Source organism: Periplaneta americana, chromosome 2 (assembly GCF_040183065.1).
Source record: "Periplaneta americana isolate PAMFEO1 chromosome 2, P.americana_PAMFEO1_priV1, whole genome shotgun sequence".
NCBI classification, from domain to species: domain Eukaryota; kingdom Metazoa; phylum Arthropoda; class Insecta; order Blattodea; family Blattidae; genus Periplaneta; species Periplaneta americana.
The window spans coordinates 217,994,574-218,012,956 of NC_091118.1; the positions used below are offsets into that span (position 1 = coordinate 217,994,574).

The following is an 18,383-nucleotide window of genomic DNA, read 5'->3' on the forward strand; positions in this document are numbered from 1 at the left end:
GGATGACTTCCGTTCATAACTAGATCCGGGACTGTATTTTACAAGGAACCAGCAATAGTCTACAAGCATGCTGGATGATGACCTTCCTTTATATCGCCTTTCCATTTAAGATATTTCTTGATGAAATCCTTCCCCATGCTCGTAGCTTACCGCCCCAAAGTTAGGGGGAAAGAAATCCAAATGAGAATGTAAAAAGTGTATTTTGAGAGACATATTACATTCCATTTTGTCATATGAACTTAACATGGTTTCCACAACAAGTTCTATGTAGTTGTCTGCCCTAGAATTTCCAAGGAAATTTGAGCAAACGTCTTTGAAAGCGCGCTATGTAATTCTTTCTGTAACGGAAAGTTTTTCCTCAAACAAAGTGTCAGCCATAACTTTGTGAATTTGTGGACCGATGAAAATGCCCTCTTTTAATTTGCCTTCACTCAAACTGGTAAACTTTTCCTTTAAATACTGAAAACCACACCTTTGTTTGTTCATTGTGTAGACCTCACTTTGAACTGTTATGAAATTTACTTAATAAAAGGAACCAATATTTGTTTTTAGAAGTACAAAAGAACATGCCAACAATCATAAGAAACCGGAAATAAGTCATAAACTCATCAAATGCATTAGCTTTTGTTTTGGTTTATACCCCCTCGCGCCAGATTTTCCTGGGGGAGCGCTTATCGAAAGGTGAAATCTTAGTATGTCTTAAAAACCTTACGTGATACGAAAAAAAGAGATACATTTTCGGATTCAGCGCACACAAAACATTGTCGGAGGTCGGAGCTAAGTGCTAATCGCGATTAGTACTGTAGTCTGTCACCAGTATGGATCAAGTCTTAATTTCAAGCATTCGCCGGTAGATGACACCAGTCAGATTACACTGAACAACAAGGATTTTGCTCCGACTGCTGGGGAAGGATCCAGTTCTAACTTCAGATAATCATAAAATGAATTAAACTCAATTTATGAAAATTTGTGACTTGATCCACTTTAGCTCTGAACGCCTCATATGCAGCACACACGAGAGGCATATATATATATTTTGTAAGCAAACGAATATTTACAACGGTAGGCGCGGCTGCAACAGCGGCGGCACCGCAAAGAATGATGTACAGGACAACTTGGCCACTCTCTTCTAACATGAAAATGGTTTTGAGTGTTAATTTTGCCAGTTTCCTTGATATCATGAATAAACATTATGTTAATGTGTTATCACTTCGAAATATATGCTGTTGTCAAATTAATTTAAAAAATTGTGCTACAAAAGAAGGTCGTGTTATGAGAAAGTTGCTTGGAAATAAGCCATCAGAAAAGTGCGTTGAACATTAAATTTGTTTGTGCCGTGAGACTGATTGTAATGTATATAAATGAATATATTTTTGGAAAAACTAGCGCTGAAGTAGTTCTGGTGAAAAGTTGAATTTAGAGAGTATTTTTTGTAGAGATGCAGTTGAGCGTACATGCAAGGCATAACAAGAACGTAAATCTAACCAAACCTAACCTGTCACAGATTCGTATGTGAAAGGTGTATAAGCGCAGTATGAAAAAACTACCTCAGTGCTAGTTTAGCCTAGATTTTCAATATATTAATTGCTAGTCTATCTTTCATGTATCACAATATTAGTATAATGGTAATGGCACGTACATACTGCATGGCAATATAATGTATAATACGTACAACTATCCCCAAATTAGGTTTGAGTTAGAGTTACCAGATTATTAGAATCCTAATGCGGAACAGGATAAGGCGCGACATTTTGAGAACACTATGTGCATCATGCCACATCATATTCTTAGGGCACAACTAAAATCATTTATTTTGAAAATTGAGTATTTCTTTACAATTACGTTACTAAAGAGAGTTTGGATGTATTTATGTACTAGTCGACTCATAAGTACCGTAAACGGCGTAAACAAAAGACAAATTGAGGGGCGACGCCAATTTCGCACCGGAATAAGGGTGGAAAATTGCTTTGACAGTGGTGGCGGGATCGCATGCCTTACACGTAAGCTTTCTGGTAGGTACGTGAATAGAAAGAGTTTCCGTAATATGATTATCGGTGACAGTTTAGGGTTAGTTCAGCTTTTGGTATACCTTGCATAGGCATATATGCATTTTGATCGGTAACTTTAGATGGGTATGGATATTATATTCATTTGGTAACGCAGTTGTGAAAAATTACCAAATTATTGGCGTACATTTAAGCCATTTATTTGGGATTCAGATTTCGTAAGTTGCAAGACAATGTGTGCTAATAAATTATTCAGTAAGATTAATAAGTTAGGCTAATTTGTGGTGAAAAGTGTACATTCTTCTACAACTACATTGGCAAGCATTACTTCAGCGGCCATTACACATCAGTGCTAAGTAACAGGAGACCAAGGATTGCCGCAAGGTTAGAGTGGGTTAGATGACGGACATACAGTAGCGTGCAAATTAATCCGAACAACGTAATTACTTATGCAAAAACACTCAAATGGGATAAAAAAAAGGATCTAAGACATACCTCAGTAATCTATTGGCCTCCCTTGTTCCTAATAACAGCTCTGAGACGATTTGGCATGGATTCCACTAATTTCCCACAAATATTCTTCATTTCTTCATCGCGAAACCATACACTAATGAGGGCAGAAATCATATTCTCCTTTGTAGAACAATCCATTTTTTGCATTCTTCTTTTGCAAATTGACCACAAGTTCTCAATGGGGTTGATGTCGGGTGAGTTGCCTGGCCAGGGGAGTACCTGAATATACTTCTTGTTGAAGAATTCTGTAGTTTTTCGAGACGTATGGCATGGTGCCAGGTCTTGTTGGAACACACCTCTACCATCCGGAAATGATTTTTACAGCTGAGGTACGATTCTGGTTTCCAATAAGTGAATATATTTGTCAGAATTCATCATTCCCTTGATATGTATTAATGCTCCAGGCCCTTCATGTGTAAAACAACCCCAAAACATTACTTTAGGGGGGTATTTGGGTGCTTGTTGGAGATGAGCTGCTGTTACTTTTTCGGATCCTTTCCGTACGTAAGAAACACGGTGGCCGTGGACCTCGAAATGAGACTCATCGGAAAAAAGTACATTCTTCCAGTCATTCACTGTCCAGTGTTGATGCAATTTTGCCCACATTAAGCGTTTTTTGCACATAACAAGGGTTAGTAGTTGCTTCTTAATAGGCTTATGAGCCCTTCGTCCAGCTTCCAAAAGCCTACGCCGCACTGTTGTGACGTGAATATTCGCCCCAGTGGTAGCCATTAACTTGCGGGTTAAGTCGACAGCAGTTAGTCTAGGATTTAATTTACTTTTCCTGACAATTAAACGATCATCTGCAGGTGAAGTCTTCCTTTTCCGGCCACAGTTTCCTTTTTTCTGGGATGTGATGGATCCAGTCTCCCTGTATCGTTTTATGATCGAATTAACAATAGCCAAACCGATGTGACATTCTGCAGCAATTTGCCTCTGTGTCATAGAAGAATGCTCTGCTAATGTTATAATTTTAGACCGTTTTCGTGGAGTTGTATCCATTTGTGAAGACGACAGAATGTACACAGGATTGCAGTATTAAGTCTTCAACACAACTGAAATGCTTATAAGTACAAAACGACAGGCAAAATGTCACATATTATAAAAAAAATAATGACAGACCTTCAACAATTGAATTACACGTACTACAGATGTCAGTTAAAGCGGTATGAGCAGCTGTGAGGCCAACAATGACAGAAAATGTAAAACTATGTCGTGTTCGGATTAATTTGCACGCTACTGTATATACATACATATATATATATATATATATATATATATATATATATATATATATATATATATATATATATACGAGCTCGCAGACTATTTCCTTATCCAACAACTGCTCTGAAGATGACCACAACACAGCCGTCGAAATGTCAGCCACCAACACCAAGACAACGCGGTAGAAGCCCTGAAGCTTATCCACACACCAAGCAAAGTGTCATCCTTGTCACAGTCTTGGTCTCCTGTCACTTAGCTATCCTCTCATCCAACCCACTCTAACCTTGTCATAGTCGTTGGTGTCCTGTCACTTAGCTATCTTCTCATCCAACCCTCTCTAACCTTGTCACAGTCTTCCGTCTCCTGTCACTTAGCTATCCTCTGATCCAACCCACTCTAACCTTGTCACAATCTTGGTCTCCTGTCACTTAACTATCCTCTGATCCAACCCACTCTAACCTTGTCACAATCTTGGTCTCCTGTCACTTAGCTATCCTCTGATCCAACCCACTCTAACCTTGTCACAATCTTGGTCTCCTGTCACTTAACTATCCTCTGATCCAACCCACTCTAACCTTGTCACAATCTTGGTCTCCTGTCACTTAGCTATCCTCTGATCCAACACACTCTAACCTTGTCACAATCTTGGTTTCCTGTCACTTAGCTATCCTCTGATCCAACACACTCTAACTTTGTCACAATCTTCGTCTCCTGTCACTTAGCTATCCTCTCATCCAACCCACTCTAACCTTTGCACGGTCCTTTCTGTTTTGTAGTGGCTTCTAAAGGTGAAGTTTACATTTCTTGCCATTTTTGTGCTGTTATCAGTGTGTTGCAAAGCTTCAATACATGCTGCTTGACGTCATCGTTTCCCCCCCTGAGGAGTGGTTAATGTTGGGTTAAGAATGAATATTTGACTTTAGGAAAATAGTTTTCCAACCAGGCTAGTTTTCCTAATTCTTTAAATAATAATTTGTCTTATTAAAACAAGTTTCTCCCTATTTTGATATCAACTCAACAAATACTATGTAAGCAATCAGCAATAAATCGAGAACAAGAACCTATAGTATGTCGCATGTGGAAGAGAAAAACGGCCATTGTGGTGACATACGAAAATTCAAATTAATTCAGTCGTTCTGAAATGTTGTACATAGATCTGTCATTCTATTTTCATTTGTAATTTTCATAGGCCTAGATGTATATTTGTTTTTGCCATGTAGCTGAATGTATGGAACCGGGACCATGCATGATAATGCTGAACAGTGTGGTAGTCTTTTTGCTGTTTTTTTTAGATCTTCAACGTGATGTCTGATTGTGTGACTCGATATCCTCACAAAACGTAAATAGAATAAGAAAAGAAAAAAAAAAAAATGGCCCTTTTGGCTAGTCCTTAAGTATGGATTTTTTATTGGGTTATTTTACGGCGCTGTATCAACATCTCAGGTTATTTAGCATCTGAATGAAATGAAGGTGATAATGCCGGTGAAATGAGTCCAGGGTACATTACCGAAAGTTACCCAGCATTTGCTCATATTGGGTTGAGGGAAAACCCCGGAAAAAGCCTCAACCAGGTAACTTGCCCCGACCGGGATTAGAACCTGGGCCACCTGGTTTCGCTGCCAGACCGCTGACCGTTACTCCACAGGTGTGGACTTTGTACGTGTATATGGGGTTAATGTGGGACAAGTTCATACGATTTTAAATACGGACTGTCCCATACTGTGCTGACTATCAAAGATGTAAGCCTAGCCTACAGAAAATATTGTAATACATTGTAATTGAAATTTTATTATTGCAGGAAACCATGGTATAAGTCCGAATATATCAGTAACAATCCTGCACTACCAAGTAGCAATATTTCAAGAATTCAAAGAAACTACAAGAGAACCGCCATCTTAAATAAATTGTTCATGAGACACATAACCGATATGATGGCAACAGGCGAAGTTGCAAGTGACATAGTTGGGAGAGGAATACAGATATCCAGAGTACGGTTTGCTAATGGCATATTTGTATCCCATAATATGAGAGTTACATGGTTTCTATTTGTAATGATTTTCTTCACAGGTCCAGGTTGCTCCAGATTTTAATAAAATTAATGTATTCTGGTTAACAAAAGGAATAGAAAGTGATGACGAGGTAGAGGCAATACTTAAACAATCAGCAGGCCAGCTGCGCCACGAACTCACTCAGTTGCACGTCATCGGTGTGGTGCCTCGTATAGAGTTTATCAAAGGTAGACCTGACATCATTAGTCATATAATTCAATTACAGCTGTCACAACCAAAGAAACAACTTCTGATGTCTAGTGAAGTCAGAGGGTCAGGGCATAAAGTTGCATTCCCCTCCTCTTCCCTCTAACAGTGGACAGGCATTACTGTTAAGGACAGAAAGAAGTGTTTGCGTTATAGTGACAACTGAGCTAAGGATCTATGTGACAACACAGTCTTTATTTGCCTTGCGACAATTATTTCAGGCAACAGGTAAAGTTCAGAATTCGTTTCTTTGCTTGTGACTTCTGTTAGAGTACGTTACTTTGATAGACACTATGTAGGGTCAATTCTTATGAGAGAAACTGCATTGGTCGCCCAATAGATCTTCTGCCTTTTGAACTATTTATAATTATTGTACAATTTTTTAGGCATTCTGTTGGAACTCATTCTCATTACGTGATTTAGTCACTTTTTCTGGTCTTTACTTTTTTAAATATTTTCCACTTCTAACTCTTGTTAGATTTCTTCTTTTGTTTTGTAATGCAATAGAATAAATCTGGCAAGGAGCCTCAGCACTTTCATTCTGCTACTTCTGTTCATTTCTTTTGTTAAGATGTGAGAGTGAGAGTCCATATTTTGGAACCATATGACGTGTGAAGTGACAGTGCTTTATAACATTTTAAGATTATTTCCCTTGTTATCTTCATGAATAGAATATTTCATTGTTCATTTTAACTGTTGATATCTATGTAATTGTTGCTCAATTTATTGGTCCTTTCATAAGCAACCTCGCATCCTAAATACGTCACTTGTTCTAACATTTATTACAATCTTTGCTCTTAGGTGCTCTTTGCTTTTAAAAGCATTATTTGAATTACAAAATTAATATACTTCTTAGCAACCTATGTTCCCAGTTAATATCAGAACTACAACACACACACACATACAGCCAGTCAGTCATTCAATGTGGCCGAGTTTGTTTTCTGCAGAACATTGTGTGTTCATGTAGAGTCTGCTCAGCAAGTTCAAAGACTATTTGCAGGAAGATTTCCTGTTGTGAAGGTTCCAGCTTGTGAAACAATCTGTAAATTTCTGGAGACTGGAAGTGTTAGGAAACGCAAACAAAAGAAAAAAAAGTTTTTGATGGAAGAAACTTTGAAGGACATTGCCTACAACTTGAAAAGTTTCCTAAAAATCCATTAGGTGGCTTACCCAGCAAGTGAGAACTTTTCGTTCTTTCGTGCATTGAATTTGTCAAAAATGAGACCATACAAAATTAGTGTGTGTTATTTGCTGCTGCTGGGCGATCCTGGAAAAAGGCTTACGTCTTTTACGTAAATTTTATTCACAAAGTTACAATTATTGGTCCATTGAAAAACCAGACATTGTTCAAAAGATCTTACATAACGAGAAAGTTGGTGTATGGTGCGCCATAAGCAAGAAAGAATTGTCAGACAGTTTTTTTTCTAAAGAAGCAATGTTGATAGGTATGTGAATAAGCTGGGATGAAATTACAAATTTTTTTCAACAGGATTCCATCATTGCTTGTACAATGAACGTTTCCCTATAACAAATTAAGTGTTCAGGACAGAATCATTAATGTTTAATTTATGGCCCTCTCGATCTCCCGACTTGACTGTGATTTTTACTTTTGGATTCATTGCAAGATAAAGTGTACAGAACAAACCAACATACCTTAGAATATCTGAAGCATAACCCATCAGGAGGTTGCCTCTATTTCTTGGTGGAAACTTAAGTGCGTGATTGAGAACAAGTTAAGCAGGTACCAAAAATGTGTAGAAAAAGATGGCGGGCAGTTTCAGCATGTTCTTGGTTAGATTAGGTGAGTACATAACATATTACCAGCGCCAACTCAGCATGCCATGTCTGATTGGTGTACCTCTGTGTAGTCAAATGACATTAAACTAAGACACCTAGTATGTTCGCATTATATCACTACTGCACAACACTATGCCTGCAGGAGGCTCATTCACCATAACTGCATTAAGTACAGGTATTGTAAGCTTTCCATTGCTTTCTCGTCCATACAGAGAGTAAACCATACTTTTGCCATAGTCAAGTAGAAGAACCAATTTCTCTCGAATCATTCAAGTAACGGTTGTGCAAAATGACTTTGTAACCCTTGAAATATCTCCATATTAAACATATTAAAACTCAGAAGTAGAAACTACGTCAGTCAATATGAAATAAAATAATTGGTATTGACATACAATCCCCCCAAAAAAGAATGAGACGATGGAATATTCTGAGTCCCAGATAAAAGACACAGTGCATGATTGAGACTTGGAGCATAGATACACAAGATAATGCGTTGGTTTGTTGTTGGAACTAATTCCGAAACTCATTTGAAAAACTGCAAAAAACTTATCATGGACTTGGTCCTGTCGTGATCTTTATCGTGCTCCTTATTGTTGTCCTTGTCATGGTCCTTGTTGTCTTTCTTTCCCGTGGTTTTTGTCATAGTCCATACCGTGGTCCTTGTCTTTGTCATTTCATAACAACATTGTTTTCCTCCTTTGGTAAGAGACTTTTTGCCACAAGATTCCTTCCACGGATATAATCAGGGAACAATACCAGAAATGGACAGATAACTGATAAAATTTTGACAGGTATATACAGTACTTTAGAACAAGGTGAACATACGCACACATGGCTAGATCCCTTCCTGTATGACTACGTCAATATCATGTGTACCACACTATAGAACTTAGACATTCGCATCAGCAAGTGTCATGTCATGGCATTCTATTTTTTTGGGGGACTGTACCTATTTAAAAGTAGCTTGTACTTACATTCTGGTAGGAAGAAGAAATTTGAGAAGACTCAGAAAGAAGTGAAGTGGAGACGTAGTTGGATTTAGGGAAGAGCTTAAGCCCCCTCAAACTTGCCCTGTTTATATTGCGAATTGAATTTATTTCGGAAATAATAATGATAATAATATGGACGTATAGTTAAATGCTAAGGTTTTTTTACTTAACTTCATAGCTGGGTAAAATTAATTACTAGTGCACAATATTTAAGTAAGAGGAACAAAATTATAAAAAAAAAAAAAAAAGTCTTCAGAATCAAGTGGACAATGATGAAGTTATTGTGGAATGTAGAAAACTAAGAAGATTTACGCCAGGGACAGAGTTTGATATATTTAAAAATACTTATGAATTCAATAAACATTTCAGATTAAGTTTTCAGCAATTCCAAAATAATGGTACTAGAAGACGTTGCTCTATATCTTCAGCATGAACAATAATCATGTCCTCCTATTATATTTACATGTTATCCCACTAGATGGTGTATTCATAAGTTTGCTATGGTCTACTAGAGTAAAAATTTTACTAAGGTAGTAACAGTTTTATGAAACATGAAAATGAACTTAAGCAGCAATCTAAATTTAGTCTAGTAAGCTAGTAGAGTTTTTTTTACTATACTTTTATGAAACAGGCCTCTGCTTGAAACACATCAGATACTAACTAGTTGCTGGTCCATGCCCCGTTTTGTTGATATTTATTTGAAGACCATAGGATATTGATTCAACAGCAGTTTGGCTCTGGTGTCATAGTGGTCACATTCTATAGTTATTACGTTGTTAGCTAATTGTAGAATAACATTTTTTTTTCAGACAAGCAGTATGCAAAACTGGTAGAGGTGGATAGAATTTTAGCAACTGCCGACTTTGGAGAGGACTATGTTCCTGTTAATGCTGGTTACAGTTTCACATTAAACACAAAACTGCCTTCTGAAATTGAGGTACTGTAGTGTTTCTATACCTATATGTAAGGAACGTGAACACACGTTTATATTTTTTCAAGGTTTAATATCAGTCATTCCACGAGAACTCAGACAGGAGATATACACGATTTTAAATTATATATAACACTGAAGCTTAAAGTGTCTGATATTTACACTGTACATGGTGTGTCATTTCAGTGCAACTTTACTTTAGAAACAAGTTTTAATACCTATGCAACTAGCTCACATCTTACCAGTTGACATCTATTCCTTTATCTTCTTTTGTTGACTTCCATGATGATGATGTCATGAACTTTCTCTTTGAAGGGGAAAAAACTTTTCTTTAAAGGGATTTTGAAAACATATTTCAGTTTTCCCACAAAATAATAAAGTCCAAATAGGATATTTTAAGTGTGTCATCAGTGTTTGCGGTATCACCTTATCAGCATGTAAGCACAGAGTTGCTGCGCAAAATGCTGGGATCTTGACAAATATGAATAAAAGAGAAACAGACTATTAGAAGACAAATGTAACAAAGTTCCCATGATGATTTTTTCAAAACCCGGGACATTTTCAAATTTCTACATTAAAAACCTGCGACATTTTATGAAAGAAGAAAAAAAAAAAAGGGACATGTTAAAAATTAAGAAAACCGAAAATAAGCACCACATGTTTCACTGTAAGGCAGGCATGTTCTCAGATTGCAGATAGAGGAGACAGCCTCCAGATATGAAGTGTAGCTGCGAATATATTGAATAAGCACTCACAGATAGCCGATAAGGAGTGGTCCTTCAGCTTGGGGGTTGGGCGAAGGGCTACAACCCATCACCATAAAAAAAAAAAGATAGTTACGAAGCTCCAACATAAGCCTTGGAATGGTTCTGATTCTCTGGTATGACCACAGCAAAGGAATAAGGTTATGAGATTTGATACTTGGAATGTCAAAGCCTTTAAAGCAGTGGTTGCCAAACACCACGAAATTGTGACGTAATACAAATGCAACCCGCTCACCACTATCGCAGGGAGAGGGGTGGAGTGGGTATCTCGTCAGGTAATGCAGTGAATAACAGTGCAGAGACTGACTGTGATCAAAAAACGAAAGCGATATAATATTCTTCTACTTATTAACTATACATACTTTTTTCCATGTTAATTTTTTATCCTCCTATTAATTATTTTTGTATTATTAATAAAATAACATACATTTATTTTCTTATTTAACATAGAAAGAGCGTGTACTTTACATCAGCAGTAATTTGAAATTAGAAAAACGTACCAGGCTGGTCACGCAGTTATAAATTACACTACATACTTCAAGAAAACGTTGAAGTATTTTACTCCGATTAAGACATAGAAGCCGATATTTTTTATTGTTTATTTATTAATGAAATATTCAAATTACACTCATACGTAGAAAAAAACGTGGAAGATTTTACACCGATTAAAACATAGAAGCCGATACTGTTTATTGTTTATTTATTAATGAAATATACAAATTACACTACATACGTCGAAAAAAACGTCAAAGTATTTTACCCCGATTAAGACATAGAAGCTGTTACTTTTTATTGTTTGTTTATTATTCAAGTCACAGGTAAGGGCGTGGTAGTCTTCATAACAAGAAAAATAATGACAATGTACATTGTTCTTTTATACTTCATTTAAAATTTTACAACTAATTAAGTATCTCATATTTTTGCCATCTGTACAAAATAAATACTTTTTCTCCCTTAAAATTAAATTTTTACTTATTGTCTGTTTTGGAAAAGACATCGAAACATATTATCCTACACACTTGTAACATTACATGCATACGTCCGCTGCTGATAAATGTCTCTACTTATATCGAAGTGATGGCTGTAAACAGAGGGTGGGGGTATGTCATAGTTACGCTTGAGTGGAGACAGGGGCATGTGTCGCGACACAGCTTTTGGCGATCACTGCTTTAAAGAATAGGAGGGGTAACATTAGTAGCAAAAAAACTAGCTAGATATAGAATAGACTTTGCGGGAGTACAGGAGGTTAGGTTAAATGGGAATGACATATCACAAATAGGAGATTACTTGTATTATGTGGAAGAAAACAATAATCACAAATTAGGAACAGGATTCTTTATTCATAAAAGAATAAAATCAGCAGTAAAAAAGGTCGAATTTATCAGTGACAGGTTATCATATTCAGTACTTAAGGGTAGATGGTGCGATATCATAGTTATAAATGCTCACGTCCCTACAGAAGAGAAAGACGACCATATAAGGGATAGCTTCTATGAGGAATTGGAACACACTTTTGATCAGTTACCTAGATATCGCATGAAAATTTTATTGGGGAATTTCAATGCTAAAGTAGGATGGGAGGATATTTTTAAACACTATTGGAAAAGGCAGTTCACACGTAACTAGTAATGATAATAGAATTAGGTTCACATCAAAAAATTTAATTGTCAAAAGTACAATATTCCCCCATAAGGATATACATAAATATACTTGGACTTCTCCAGAAGGATTGACACACAACCAAATAGATCAATCACATCTTGATAAATAAACGAAGACATACTAGTATAGTAAACATTCGAACCTTAAGGGGGACAGACTGAAATTCTAACCATTATTTGGTAATTTGAGAATTAAGAGAAAGACTATTAGTAGCCAAGCAAGTAGAGCAACAAGTTAATATTAGTAGATTCAATATTACGAAATTAAAAGACGAGGGAACTAAGCAACATTATCAGGTCGAAATTTCAAATAGGTTTGCCGTTTTAGGAAGTTCCGACGAAGTTGAGAAAGAGTTAGATGTTAATAGCGTGTGGGAAAATATCAGAGATAATATAAAAATTGCAGCTGAGCAGAGCATAAGTTATTACAAAACTAAGAAAAAGAAACCGTGGTGTGATGATGGAGACTGTTGCATGGTAGTAGAAAGAAGGAAACAGGCAAAATTGAAATTCTTACAGGATCCAGTCCAGGCGAATAGATATAATTATTATTTCAATGAAAGGTGGGAAATAAGTCGTAGACTTAGGAACAAAAAGAGAGATTACTTGAAGAAAAAACGGAATGAGGTAGAAACCAATAGTAAGAATAAAAACATTAGAGATTTAAATAAGCGCATAAAGGAATTTAAGAAATGATATCAGGTAGGGGTAAACATGATGGATGAGAATGGTGACTTGCCTGAACAGATGGAAAAACTATTTTGGACAAATACTAAATGTACATAGGCCAAGTAGAAATGATCAGGGCGAAATTCAAATACGAACTGCTGAGCCATTTATACCCGAACCCACCACTTTCTGAAGTCGAAATTGCGATATAAAAGCAGAAAAAGTACAAATCTTCAGGTATTGATAAAATTCCAGCAAAATTAATACAAGAGGGTGGAAGCACGTTATCTAGCGAAATTTATAAGCTTGTGCTTGTTATTTAGGAAAAGGAAATTCTGCTCGAACAATGGTAGGGGTCCATAATTGAACCTATCTTTAAGAAGGAGCAAAAGACTAACTGTAGTAATTTTCGAGGAATATCACTTATGTTGACGTCTTAAAATATTTTATCCAATATTCTTTTGAGAAGATTAACGCCATATGTAGATGAAATTATTGGGGATTATTAATATGGTTTTAGGCATAATAGATAGACTATTGATCAGATTTTTTTTATTCGACAGATATTGGAAAAAAATGGGAGTATTAGTCCCATCAGTTATTCATAGATTTAAAAGAGGCATATGACTTGGTGAAGAGAGAAATTTTATATAATAATATTCTATTGAATTTGGTATTCCCGAGAAGCTGGTTCGATTAATTAAAATGTGTCTGAGTGAAACATACAGCAGAGTCCATATAGGCCAGTTTCTATCTAATGATTTTCCAATTCATTGTGGGCTAAAGCAAGGAGATGCACTATCACCTTTCCTTTTAATGTTGTTCTAGGATATGGCATTAGGAAAGTCCAGGATAACAGAGAGGGTTTGGAATTTACTAACTGTTCGGTTGAGAGCACGTATGGGTGAATCCAGAAATGCATATAGAGTGTTAGTTGGGAGGCCGGAGGGAAAAAGACCTTTGAGGAGGTCGAGACGTAGATGGGAGGATAATATTAAAATGGATTTGAGAAAGGTGGGATATGATGGTAGGGAGTGGATTAATCTTGCCCAGATAGGGACTGATAGAGGGCTTATGTGAGGACAACAATGAACCCGTCCAGGTTCTCTAAAAGCCATTTAAATAGAAGAGGTATAAAAATATATACATCAATATAAATTCTGCCTTAAAAAGTACAAATCACAATCAATCATCTTATAAAAGACACCTTTAAAATACTGCCAACAGAAGCTGGAGAGAAAAAAAGAGCATCACCATAAGTATTGCCAACATCGTAATAGAAATTGATCAACAATGTTTCAAGGATTGACTACCAGGAGTGCTAGCTCAATTGATTATAAACTGAATAAAATCTGCCATCCACAGTTATTTTTCAGGGAAGACACTTTTAAAAAGTGAGACAATTGGAATAAATTCGGGGCACTGGGGCATTTTACCAAAACCAACTGTCCCAGGAAAAGCGAAATGAATGGGAAGCCTACCATAATCATGTAATGGCTGATTTGTTACACTTTGTTTTGCAAGAATTGCTCTTCTTGTTGCAGCATCACAGTGAAGTTCCTGAACGGCCCCTGCCACCGATGAGGATGGATGTTTTAGGCCTCAAGCATGATGAAATTATGACCAAGGTAACCAACCAACCCATTTGTTTCTTTCATAAAGGACACAACGAAGACTTGTCGTGTGTAATGATATGCTGTTCACGCAGGTTAAGAAGTCCCTGAAGAAGTCACGGGCTCCTCACAGGCAGAAACCGTCCGACCACACAGCAGTGCAGCAAGACGTCAGTGTGAGGAAAGAGGAGCTGACCAAGTTCCTCACAAGGAGGCAGTTTATGCAGAAGGAAAGGAAGAACTACAGCCCTGAGTTGGACTTGTAATGAGACTGAGGACAATGTAAAGATGGTATCTGAATTAAAATGGTTTCAGAATGTACTGTAGTACGATGCATTACTCTAGAATAAAAACTTCCAAAAGTGAAGTATTCTCCCATTTGGATCTTTAAGCATTGACATTCTTCTGAGAATTCATTGATTTTGATAGTCTGGGAATTCTAGTTAAGTGCCGTATTTACTTGCTTATTAGACACCCCTCTACTTTAAGAACAAAATGTAAAAATACAGTAAAACTTCATTTATACATTTCTCACTTAAGCTCTGGCAAAAATCCTATACTTGCCATATTAATTTGTTTCAGTTATACGTTTTTCACACTTATGATCATATTTTAAACCCCAAGAGGTAGAAAACTTCATTTATATGTTCTATACTAGAATTAACGAAAGTCTGTACTTCTGACAGTTGGGAGTGCGCTGTTGCCACATTGCAGTGAGAGATGGATGGGACAGCGGATTTAAAATTCAAAACTACATCTTATCTCACGTTGTATTAAATTAGGCTCGAATTCTAATTTCTAATGCAGGTATCTTGAATCCAAGATTGCTATTAGAGCTGTCTGACAAAAGACATCGTCGGAAAATTAAAAATAGTAAAAGTTTACGAAATTACATGCAACAAATTTTGATTGATCAAAACTATCACACTACTAATATCACTACTGCACCACTACTTATAATAATAATAATAATAATAATAATAATAATAATAATAATAATAATAATAATAATAATAATAATAACATTCCGATGACTGGGTAAATTTTGTTATATGAACGAATTATGTGTTGTTATTATTTGAAATAAGTATTTTTGTTCATTTTTAAAGTACATTTATTCACATAGGCTAAATAATTATATACCGAAATAAATGAATTCGTAAACAAGTAGGCCTATATGGATTTAAATTTGTATTTGCAGGAACGAAACCCTCCTTCAAATTTTGATTGTTTGCGAGCAGGACAGAGAGCTTCAACAATGAGTGAATAAAGTTAAAATGTGCGACATATTTAATATTTAAATAACATTGTTGTAAAACCGGTACACGAACATTGATAATCTACAACACATTTCAATACCAAAAATATAAAAATTGAAAAGTGGTGTGGAAGACCTCATGTGCTAATTAATTATGTATTTTCTAAGGAAATATGAATATACATGGTAGCGAATGGCATCCTTTTTAAATAAATCAAGGTCCGTGACTGGCTTTGACCTGGGTTTGGTTTTTCCGCAGCGCATCTGAAGGCCCAGCTGGTGTGCCATCTTTTCCCTTACCAATATTGATGGCAATATTTCTGGAAATGTTCAGAGCAGTAGCACTTCTCGCCAACACTTTATTAACATCAATTAGCGGACCCTCATTCTGTTTTTCTAATTCAAAATAAGCCCTAAAAGAGCATACCACTTCACGGGCTTGGCCACGAATTGGTGTTCCTTTGCCGAACCTTGCAGTTTTTCTTTTTGGAGAATGAAGTCGTGGCCACACTCTTTTACCTTTAAGGCTTGACTGTGCCATTTAAAATTTAAACTTAAAAATAAACCGTAAAAACTAAATAAACACTAATAGCCTAACAACGCACACACACACACTTATAACAACTCCCTACAACATTTACTATGAAACACTGAGTTAAAAAGGCAGAATATTAAACGATAAAACCAAGAACAGCGAACAGTGAAATGCCATCACAGAAAAACAAACCGACTCGTAAACCACGTGCGTATATTTTGTTGAACTGGCAACACTTCGCATGCTTGTTGAAGGTTGGTGGCAGCAGGGTGAGAGGGGAACAGACTTGATTGGGCGTTGCTATGGCAATGTGCCCCCACCTCACTCATAATGTTAACTGTCAGAAGTACAAACATTCGTTAATTGTACTATAATTAAATTTTGCTTGATATCAGGTTTGCCGTGAAAATGTAAGAACACTTAAGTACCGTATTTACGCCATTGAATATAACACGCACTTGTGCATTATCAAGACAGGTTATAAAGGCATTCTCTTATCTCTAGCTATACATCACATTCATCCTCATCTGCAGTATCAGAACTGAACTTCCGGTCAACAGGTCTGGGTTGGTGTCAGAACATTGATTGACAATGACTAACATCATGCTACTCTTTCGTCAGTAAATTATTTTGGTTTAATTAAAGACTTGCAGTTGTTGAGAGTTGTATTCATAAAATCTCACAATAAAAGAAAAATGTGTTACTAAGTCATTCTAGTCGTTAAAAATATTATTCTTATTTAGTGATTGTCAAAAATGGACAAATTACGAATGAAAAGTGCGCAAAAGACGAGTAAACACGAACTCTCAGTGGCTGTTTCTGTCGTTTGTTTCCCACCATATCTCGTAGCATACGTAGAGCGTTAAATTTAATTTGTTCGAGTCTGAGTGCAAATATAATATGCATCCCAATTTCCAAGACATTTTGTCAAAAAAGTTACGTAAATACGGTACAATGTGTGTACATTGTTAAGATGTGTCCGGCTTTGAAATTCCTGGAAATTCGAAACTGTCCATTGTTGTCTCCGCACATGCTAGCTTCAGTAAATCGGTTATACCCAGTGAAAGAATCAATTCAAAGAGGGGTGAGAGGTATGTGCAGAAAGAAGAAATGGAACATTTTAAACAATGAGAATCCAGTCCAAAGCTGTGACAACTATTCTAACACTCCTCCAAATTGAAAATATTTTGACAGTAGACTCAACCTGATATGACGACAAGGTTGCTGATTGGTTTTTTAATTCTAATGAGTGGAGAAAAGAGAAATGTGTTTGGAACTGACTTTATTTTGTAAAATAATCATATGTAATTAATTATTAATGCTATTTCAGATGTAATTAAATGCCATTTCATTATAAAACTTTCTTAAATTAAAACGTTAAAAGTGTTAATGTTAAAAAAGGTAATATACCGTAATGACAGATGGCCCTTTTCAACACATTACACAAATATGTAAATTATCACATCAAACAAACAAATACAATCCAACTGGGGTTTACAAATTAAAATGCAATAGTTGTTCAGATTTTGACACTGGACAGACTGGAAGATCATTCCAAATGAGACACAATGACAACCAAACCATACATGACATCAAATTACGCAGAACATATTGCTAACAACACAATAACAGATATGGAAATACTACACATCAACCAAAAAGTCCGCAATTAAACATATTAAATATACAAGCACACAACATATACTTAATACACAATTACAATTCAATACACATACAGTATACGATATTATACAAACAACCATAAAGCAGCACCTCACCACTGACGAAAGCAATCAAGACTAGCTGGAGCTGCAGTAGTTCAAAGGACATTAATGTTGACACCACACTGGTGTTGAAACAGGTCTGTCTGTCATTAAGGTATATCACCTTTTTTTAAAATTTTTAACACTTTAAATGTTTTAATTTAAGAAATTTTATAGTTTTAGCGTAAATGTTAAAGTAAACAATAAAAAACAATGCAATTTCATTTATACATTTTTTCTTTAAACCCCCATAAAAACGTATAAATTAAGTTTACATTATCAATCACAAATACTCACGGAAAGATTGCAAGGTAAAACTATCCTCAGTCCCTTTGTCCTGAATCCACGCTGACAAAGAGGAACAACATGCTACAGCACAGACAGACAAATTATCTTTCTTCT

General features: G+C 36.1%; 1 protein-coding gene across 4 annotated transcripts; it reads left to right on the forward strand.

Annotated features, from left to right (window-relative positions):
* The first annotated feature begins 864 nt into the window (after positions 1–864).
* On the forward strand, positions 865–18,205 carry LOC138695144 (putative ribosome-binding factor A, mitochondrial). 4 transcript variants are annotated; one of them, XM_069819580.1, is made up of 6 exons: positions 865–1,038; positions 5,545–5,734; positions 5,814–5,982; positions 9,597–9,724; positions 14,357–14,440; positions 14,521–18,205. In XM_069819580.1, the coding sequence occupies exons 1-6, from the start codon at positions 1,004–1,006 to the stop codon at positions 14,689–14,691; spliced, it is 777 nt and encodes a 258-aa protein (XP_069675681.1). In that variant the 5' UTR covers positions 865–1,003; the 3' UTR covers positions 14,692–18,205. The 4 variants fall into 4 exon arrangements, with proteins under 4 accessions (XP_069675681.1, XP_069675683.1, XP_069675680.1 ...); XM_069819579.1 differs by lacking the exon at positions 865–1,038 and adding an exon at positions 1,059–1,307; XM_069819583.1 differs by lacking the exon at positions 865–1,038 and adding an exon at positions 1,060–1,348.
* Positions 18,206–18,383: the final 178 nt, after the last annotated feature.

Excerpts from the sequence above, each read along its gene's own strand:
- LOC138695144 (XM_069819579.1), top strand. The coding sequence starts at position 1,099 with ATGATGTACAGGACAACTTGGCCACTCTCTTCTAACATGAAAATGGTT. Across the intron at positions 1,308-5,544 it reads GGAAATAAGCCATCAGAAAA|GAAACCATGGTATAAGTCCG; the intron begins GTGCGTTGAACA and ends TTATTATTGCAG. Across the intron at positions 5,983-9,596 it reads TCGTATAGAGTTTATCAAAG|ACAAGCAGTATGCAAAACTG; the intron begins GTAGACCTGACA and ends TTTTTTTTTCAG.